The sequence below is a fragment of the Haliotis rubra genome, unplaced genomic scaffold (genome assembly GCF_003918875.1).
Source record: "Haliotis rubra isolate DU_JTF1 unplaced genomic scaffold, ASM391887v1 Scf1705, whole genome shotgun sequence".
In the NCBI taxonomy this organism is placed as follows: Eukaryota; Metazoa; Mollusca; class Gastropoda; order Lepetellida; family Haliotidae; genus Haliotis; species Haliotis rubra.
The window spans coordinates 11,569-21,429 of NW_025765676.1; the positions used below are offsets into that span (position 1 = coordinate 11,569).

The 9,861-nt window shown below is 38.8% G+C and overlaps 1 protein-coding gene across 1 annotated transcript; it reads right to left on the reverse strand.

The window, feature by feature from the left end:
* Nucleotides 1-821: 821 nt before the first annotated feature.
* LOC124272580 (perlucin-like) lies at nucleotides 822-8,226 on the reverse strand. The gene is made up of 3 exons (XM_046707784.1): nucleotides 8,054-8,226; nucleotides 5,075-5,254; nucleotides 822-1,051 (listed from the first exon to the last, which is right to left on the reverse strand). The coding sequence occupies exons 1-3, from the start codon at nucleotides 8,181-8,183 to the stop codon at nucleotides 822-824; spliced, it is 540 nt and encodes a 179-aa protein (XP_046563740.1). The 5' UTR covers nucleotides 8,184-8,226.
* Between the last annotated feature and the right edge of the window lie 1,635 nt (nucleotides 8,227-9,861).

A 9,861-nucleotide genomic window follows, 5' to 3' on the forward strand; every position in this document is an offset into this window, starting at 1 on the left:
AGTCATCGCTCTAATAATATTCATAATCACGGCTGGCATCATTCACAAACACATAAGAGGTAAATCAATGTTGTTCAAATGACAAAGGCATAGTTCAGAAGTCTGACACGTTAACAAAATGACATAAAAAGATAAAGCACATTCAATCAAGTCCGTCATCATGAATCACAATTTCCCAGAGAATAAAATCGAAAATGGTTAAAACATTATAGAGGACAACTGACAGCTGAAATCAATAGTTCGCCTGACAAATGCTGAAAGAAAGGATGTGCTCACTAGTTTTGCATGTGATGATTTCTGTAGATATTAGTCCATTCTCATATCGTGCTTGTAATAATATTGATACATATTAGATACTGATGATATCGACTGAATTAGTAATGGGTATGTTTTAAATGAAAAGCCTTAATCACCAAGTAGCCCCTTTAACACACCCCATGTACATGTGCCTACAGAAACAGTTATCACTCGTTTTAGATCCAGAACTGAGAAGACGCAAGGGTTCCTTTTAACCAGCAACACATTTATCTACCCACGCCCAGATGTGTCAAGGACTTCATGTTTGTCTATTAATCAAGGAGCATATTGACTCACGAAATAACAATATGCGTGTTTGATTAGTATGATTCGTCATACTTATCTCCAATTCATTTGATACAGAAAGCGTCGGTCCTTAATTAGCAATCAGGTGTTTTACCAATGAAAAGTGGTGCAGCTAAACATCAAGGTAAATATTCATGATGGACGATCTAATGCGGTTGAGGCAAGTGCTGTATACGAAACACGGTATCGACCCAGTATTGAAAATCCCCCCAGCTATATCAAACATCTTTCTCGCAAATATAGAACTTCGTTTCAGACATCTCCCTGTCTTGCCACCGAAACGCATTGTCCCTTTTGCTTGCCACAAGGTAGTCTCTGTCTGCTGTGGCATTTTTCGGGTGACCTGGAGCCCAAGCGAAATAGGTCACTGGTCGACTGTCGTGGTATACCCACTGCCCTTCAGTTGCAGCATCTGATCCATCGATGAAGTAGCTAGTTGTGTTAGTATCTGAAAGGATTAAAGTATAATGTCACTACAGAGTTTGGAAAATGAAAAGGCCATGTTGTCAATATTCGTCTGGTGTCATTGCTTATTTTCAGTGGTCCATTTTCTTGGCCTTTATTACATCAAATGGATTTTGCTTCTGAAGACAATCAAGACTAGGAATCCTTTTGCATTGGGGCTCTATATTTGTACTAAGGGTGCATTGCGGCATTAAACTTTCACAACTTTATTTATAATTATTATTATTAATTTTGGAAAATGAAAGCGAAAAACCACTAGGAAACCCTTGGTTGGTAAAAGTTAAGGATATTTTAGATGGTACCGGATTATCGTATGTATTTGAAAACCCGTCCACTTATACAACCCAGTGTCTAGCTGCGCAGGTAGTCTAAATACTTAAAGACCAATTTATTCAAAAGTGGAGAAATGATGTTGCTTTAAGCTCAAAAGGATTTTATTATCAATACCTTAAAAAGAATCCACTATTTGAGACATTCCTATCTTCCTCAAAGCGAATCTCTATTCCATTATTAAGATTTATTACATCTAACCACAATCTACCAATAGAAACTGGCCGCTCGGAGAACATACAACGTTGTGATAGAACTTGTAAACTTTATCAATCTACATCTATTGCTGATGAATTTCATTATATTTTCAATGTCAAGTCTTTGGCATGCTAGAAAAATGTATTTATCATCATCCCTAACAAAGTATTCAAGTCTGCAAAATTTTATTTTCAACTAATGACACTAAAGAAATTATAATTAATTCATAAATAATTTGTATCAAAATTATCATCCTTATAAAAAACATAAACTGTTAGACAAGTTGCAGCCATCTTATATGTGCTTTGTATTTATATATACTATACTGAGTCAAAATAAAACTTCACACTTTATATTTGTAAATAAAACTATGAATTGTTATAATAGACAGTTTTCGGGTACCATAATATACATCCCCTAGTATCGACTCAAGAAAAACGTCACCACAGCACATTAAAAGTCAAACCAAACACCCCATAATAGTGCTAAAACGTGTTTTCACGTGCCACTGGTCACGTGATCTTATCATTGCACGTGCATTCGATCGCACATGTTCTCATCAACTGTACAAATTGAAAAACTCTTTAAGGCACTAACAAGAACAGCCAGTTCTTATGCCGCGCCTCTCAAATGTGCAGCGTAAGGTGAGCTAAATGTAGGCAGCGGGAAGGTCAGTAAGTGACAATGGGGTGCAACCGTCGAACTGTTTATGATTTTCAGACTCGACTGCAACAAACTGGCACCACTGCTGATCGCCCTGGTCCAGGTCGACCACGTGTGACGACAAATTGCGTTACGTCACCTCCGTAATCGTTTTTTGGTGAGTGAGTGAGTGAGTGAGTTAAAACTTAAAGTCACTTTGGCAATATTTCAGCCTTATCGTGACTAAAACAAGTTATAGATTAACAACAATTAAAGATAGATTATAAACCCCTGTCAACGAAGGACAGTAAACAACTAGAATATCACAGATATAAATGTAAAACTAGTAATTAAATCTAAAACATTTTAACTATAGAGGACAACACAATATACAAATAGGCTATAGATCGCCAACAACTGAAGGTAAATCACCATACTAGGGAGCATGGGGACTTTCAGTACCTTTGCTACCTGCATGGACCCTAGCTGGATTAACACCATCCCTTCAGTCGCCGGCGATTGTAGGCAAATTTAGCCGAATTTTAAAATAACAAAAATACTACCTAACGAATAAAATGTATGGTTCAGCTAAATTGACATTGAAAGTTTTGGGACTTACGTACCCTCTCAGGGGGAAAATAATTTTATGATATTTTAACCTAATCGTTTTTTGACGGTTACAGGAACCAGAAATGAGCTGTTTAGGGGTCGATTGTCTGCACAAAGCATCCGAAACCGGCTGCGAGGTGCTCTCCCTTCGTGTTCGACAACCATAAAGCAGTACCATTTTGAAGTCATTACATCGACTTCACCGTTTGCCCAACGACACCTTCGATGGAGACTGGAATGAAATGGAGTTGTCTTCAGATTCGCGATTCGTGAACGTTATGCTCAGTGTTGTGTACAGGAACTTGACAGATTTGGGGGCGGAAGTGTCATGGTTTGGCTTTCTGTGGGATTGCCGGTTCCCGAGTTCTGGTTATCCGTGGGAACCTTAATGTTGCAGTTCACCGCGACCATGTGCTAGCCCCAGAACTTATTCCATTCATGGCAGCACATGGTCCAGGTCTGCACTTTCAACATGACAATGCCAGACCCCATACAGCCAGCTTGACCAGGAATTACCTGCGGAACGCAGGGGTCAAAGTTCTTGACTGGCCGTCACGGTCACCTGACGATAACCTCTATACGACATTCTTGTGTCCTTTATTTTATATATTATTTAATATATGATTGTGAAGTTTCTAGTTGGATTTATTATATTTATTATTATGCATATGTTCCATTTGTTTCTGTATATAAAATAATTGTATTAGCTCTTGTACCACCAACCGTGGGTATTTGAGAATAAATGATTGATTGATGATTGATTGATTAAGAGGAAGTGGGATCAGACTGTACAGTCGTCATTCGGTCTCCAAATCAACTGTTCCAATAGCAGCTAGTTATTTAAACCCTTGATTAACCAGTCAGAGAATATTGCTGTTTCAACACTTCGGTACCATGCATACCAGCAGTTAGGTTACCCAGTCCTCTTGCAGATCGCCACATTTGTCGACATAGTTTTCATAAGCATTTTGGCATGTCATCTTTATGATATGTTTGCATGGAAAGTTATCATGTGAATCAGTTGCAGACTTTGCTTTATACATGACTCTGGTTGCTGAATGGTTTATTCTGTTAGTTTATTCTTCTTGATCAAATGTGAAAAGTCATGTGATGCGACATCCATCTTGGATTTAACATGTACAGTGCACACACGTTTTAGTAGAGTATGCAATTCCATATCGCTTCGTCTGAACCTGACCGCTATTACATTATTATTTTGATTGGTTGCCACCATGTTAGATTTTACATCTGATCTAATAAGGCTTCTAATAATTTTTGCTTCAAAATCTGTAATGGTTGTCGCGTAGGAATGATTGTAGGTTGACAATATGTTGCAACATCATATGTAACACATTCCGTTAGTAGATATATGTCAAACATATTGGTTTCTACCTGCTTCTGACCAGCCTACAGTACGACTCTATTGTGTCCAAGTTTGATGTGTCAAACTGACTTTTGTCTCAAAGTAAAAGCTTTGTCCCTTGGCATTCCTTATGTTGTTTATATGTTTACGGTTATGTCAAATCTCGTGTATGCGTGGGTGCTTTTAACTTCACGACAGTGTTTGAGGGTATTTTGACATGTATGCATAACATAACACAATTTAACAAATTTGTAAGTTACTCCACCATTCCACACCAGGAGACATCTACATCAGACAGTTTGTGTTTACTGCATGCAGTAACACCATGCCTGTGTGAACGGTGACACTGTCAAGGAATGTGGATCAAATTAATTCACCTTCAAGTAACCAATATTACTTATTTCTCGAATGCCACGTCATGTGTATGCACGTTTGACAAGTCATGGACTCGAAAGCATATATATATATAACTGGACAATTCTATAGCTGTCATATTTGCAGAAAAAAGAACAACAGCAAATCATCACATGGCCCCAGGACCTTACTAGATTGATCTTAGCAACAAGAAATACCAAACTGTTTTGAAGCTCTGCTCCGGAAACGAGCAAATCCACGTATTTGATTTAAACATAAACAATAATCATTTTCATCGCCCAAGTCAAACTAGTACGCGATCAATTTAACAATGGTAAAGCTGTACTGAACGTACTCTGTTTATAGTGTTGAGTCAGTTTAGTTTTGGATTACGCCTCGATAATTGTAATTGCAGTTTGTGTTTAGCAATTAAATTGGTACATGTGAAAGGTTCCTTTTTAATAACAGAAGACTGCATCTCACACCCTGCCAAGAGGATTAAATTCCCACCTGAAGAGGCTGTGACCTGCTTTACAAAGTGACTCTGCTTTTCCGGACTGTCAATGACAAGAAAGTGTTCTCCTCTTGAACTACAGTCAGCAAGACCGTAAGCGTAAAGGATCTTGTCGAGATGAAGTTGATAGCAGACATTGAGGAGACGGTTGTGGATGTAGCCGGTTGGACAAGCACCTGTGAAAGACAAGAACAATTATAATTTAGCTCGTGTTAGATTTATCTTGTGGTGGTTTAGTTGATACTTAAATCGTACTAATTAAGAACGAACAGAAGTCATAGAAACACCAAATATATTAATAATGTATATACAGTGTTAATGTGACGTCATGGCAACAGTTCCATAACTAGGATGTCGTTGTATCAAGAACGCTTATTCTTAATTATCACATTACAAAATATGTTTATTCCTCATCTTGTGTTGACAAATTCTTCTCCTTTTGGTCATCTCTACATGCACTCTTCCAGCACTATGGTGAGAGGGGTGGATAAGGTTGTCTGTGTTATCCTTATTTCATACAATTACAATGCATACCCCACCCCACCCACCCCCTCCACACACATACATACGTACGTACGTACACACACACACACTATGAAGTTATGGTGCTATCTGATGGCATTTAGAGACTTTTTTCTATAGAAATATCATTGATTGTTTTGTAACCTGTATATCAGCACAATTATATCTATCAACGCCACACACTGAGTACATGTACTGTACCTATAAATAAGTGAACAAAATTGAAAATAAAACAAGAAAAAAAGAACGCTTATTCTTTTATTCCAAGTAACTGTTTTAAACTGGCCCTAACAAATGATCATGCACTTGTAGCAAAGGAATAAAACAAAAACAAAAGAAATTTGCAATGTTGTAACTTACACAGGATTTTTGCTATCGCAAAACGCACCAGCATTGAAACGTTTTCATAAAAAAATGTCATTCTTAAATTCTTTCCTATACATTTTGCCTAAATATGGTATTGCAGTTCTCATTTTTTACAGATGATACGTAAATATTTCCATTTCTATAAAGCCGGCATTAATACATTAAGTCACAAGGCCAGCGACCAGTCAAGTCAGACAATTCTGAAGTCAGCCAGGTAGTGACAACGGGCAATTTAAGATCTTAAGTTGTTCTTGAAAGGCATTTAGAACTTGACACGTTTTTATGGATAACAGGGACGGTGGGGTAGCCTAGTGGTTAAATCGTTTGCTCGTCACACTGAAGACACGGGTTCGATTGCCTACATGGGTACAATGTGTGAAGCCTATTTCTGGTGTCCCCCGCCGTGATGTTGCTGGAATATTGCTAAAAGCGGCGTAAAACAAAACTCAGTCAGCCAGTCAGTTTATGGATAACAACTTCTATATTTTTATTTTTTATCAAGACATTTCAGAGCTAATACTTGCTCTTGCTCATGTATACTGAAAGTCAAAAGAAATGTTGTAATATTGGAAATGACATTTAAGTATCAATGGAACCTTTGAACCTATTTTTTAAAAATAATACGCCACTGAAATGCAGTACCGACTTTCATCAGAGAAGATAACCCCTCTCCATTGTCCCCCACGACAGTTTTGCCGCTGTTGTGTCAACTTGGATACGTTCCCGGCGGTGACGTTGGGTGAATATGGGTCTCCTGGCAGGACATCGACAAAACAGGTTCCTGGCTTGGAGACGTCGCCGAATGGTAGGTCACTGACTGGTCGCAGGTGGTTTCCTATGGTCACCCAAGCTGTTTCTCTGGCCCTTGCGAATAGGTCTTACACGTGTTGATGGACGATATGACGATCCTGGCGACGTGTTGTTACACGGGGTTGACCACTACGTGGACGGTCATCAGTGCTGCTGGTGGCGTTGTATCGCACTCTAAGACGTTCTATCGTTCGTACGCTGCAACTGAAGTCATTAGCAATGACTCGAGCATGTTGACCAGCGTGCAATAGCCTGTTGTGGTTGATCTCTCGTTAACCTAGTCATAGCTGCTGTGTTCAGAAAACAAGTGAACGATTGCCATTCAAGCCGGCAATTTATGCCTGAATACATTTATGATGCACGTGCATTTCGATTTCAATGTTGTGTTTGTGGGAACTTTTCCCTCTCCAAAAAACAAAAACATCTAATTCAATCTCAAACAATACTTTATTGGGCAATGCAGGCTATACGACCACGATTCATGTTTCCTCAAACTTGACTTCTGGTGTATATTTAAAAAAATAGGTTCAAATACTCCATTGATACTCAAATGTCATTTCTAATATTACGACGTTTCTTTTGCCTTTCAGTATATATGAATTAAATGTGTTTTTCAGACATCAGACTTAAAGCGTGTTCCATAATCCTAGTATTTCCCGATTGTCAATTATGACTGCACCGCATACAGACAGGGGAGACCTATTCGTACCTGACCGTTTTTAGTTGCATATTTATCTGTAAGTGACCCTATGGAATGCCTATTATATTCCTGCACAGGTTACCCTACTGATAACATTAAACATATGTTTAAACGTAATCAAATCTTTGTGCAGACATCTGGCTGAAATACCCGAAATTGCAAAAAAATTCTGAAGTGCATGAATACACACTGCTTTCTAGAAAGTGGTGAAGTGTAACTGTTACATACCATACATTTGATCTCAAGCTTTCTCATTAACGTACATATTCTACTACTAGAATCCCATCTGGGATTCGAGTGAGTGAGTGTTGTTTTACATCGCTTTTAGCAATATTCCAACATTATCACGGCCGGGGACACCAGAAATGGGCTTCACACATTGTACCTATGAGGGGCATCGAAACTAGGTCTTCGGCACCTAATCACTATCACACAGACAGCGATCTAACTCGCTCAGCCAACGTAGGTTCCCCACAAATAGACGTCCAATAACTGGTAGTCAAATCAAGACAAAGAACTTTGTGTACCCCTCTAACAATGTGCTTCAAAAAGTGCTGAAAAATATCGGATTAAGTACCTGAAGTAAAGCTGTAGTACACTGTTCCCGCCTCATCTTGTCCGTCCAGGGGCGACATGAACAACACATCATGGAGCTGACACCGTCGATGTTGTAGTCTGTAGAACACAGACACACACGCCTCGGTCATAAGACACAGAGACACACATGCAACATCGCTTCGAATGTTGGAAACTTCAGATAGGACGTCACTTGTTATTATGACATTTGTGAAGCTTTCCCACTTGTTTCCAAAACCTGTCTTGACTAAAGGCAAGGCTGGAGTTACAAGATAACTCAGTATTAGAATAATTAATCCACACTCCATAACGAATATAACGCGTCACGTCTTCCTTCTCCCACAGAGGTCGAGTAAATGATCAGTTATCCGATGTGCTGGCGCGTTATTTCGATCGCATTGGCTTTAAAGTAAACACTCACCCGTATCTGTTCCCATGCATATATAAATGGTTTCCGTTCGGGTTTTACGGCGTGAAAAAACAACAATAAATTGACTGATTTAAATATCATCACACACAATATGAAACGCTTTTTCAAAGAGAATTCAAAGCGGCTTTGCATTAAGGATACAATGCAGTGAATTGATATTTTGTGCATTCCTTAACATGTCCATATAAAGCATGATCTATAAATTCGTACACCTTCAGATGTTGCTGCGTTAAAGAACGAATACACATCGTGAGTAAGTTGATATTGAGCGTCACATCGGCAATATTGCAGCCATATCGTGACGAGAACAATTTAATTTATATCAATATTAAAATCAATAAATTTAGAACGTAAAAACCTGTCATCGAAGGACAGTAAAATTACAGCTCTTACCTTAAAACAAGTACGCTATCATTAAAAAAGTCACCAGAGACAACAGAACAAAAGACAAAAAACACAGAGACAAAAAAAAAGGGGCTATAGATCACCAGCAACTAAAGGTTGATCACCATACTAGGGACAATCGGGACTTACAGTACTTTTGCTAACTGCATGGACCCTAGCTGGATTTACACCGTCCCTTCAGCTGCTGGCGATTGTTGGAAACTTAAGCCGAAATTTGAAATAACAAAAATACTACGTTTAAGAAATCTGGTAATTTAAAATTTTACTTTGAAAATTTTGGGACATACGTATCTTCAGTTTTGACACTGAAATACTTATTCCTTGTTATGGAAAAATCAATGCAGTCAAGCAGGACATGCTTGACCGTAAATACACATTGTGACATACTTCCAGGTGCAACAGGACATAATTATTGTTTTCACGGACATCTAGTGTCATCACTTCACGTTTCATTGACCCATTCGTTGTTCTACGTTACATGCCCATTATAATATGTTTCATTATGGTATTTAGACTGATTATTGTCTAGCGTTGAGTCTGACGCTGTGAGGTTCGGTGGGGAAGTCCAGCGGTTAAAGTGTATGCTCATCGCCGAAGACCTGCTTGTACAATGTATGATTCCCCACATCGGTAGAATTTGTGAAGCCTATTTTAGTTACCACGCCGTTATGTTGCTTAAAGCGGCTTGAAACATTACTCACTCACTTATACAACTGTGTAGATTATGTGTTTCATTCGTTGCTACCTGATGGGTGTGAGTGAGTGAGTTTAGTTTTACGCCGCACTCAGCAATATTCCAGCAATATGGCGGCGGTCCGTAAATAATCGAGTCTGGACCAGACAATCCAATGATCAACAGCATGAGCATCAATCTACGTAATTGGGAACCGATGACATGTGTCAACCAAGTCTGCGAGCCAGACCACCCGATCCCGTTGAAGCTGACATGATACTGCATCTGTTGACGAGGACTA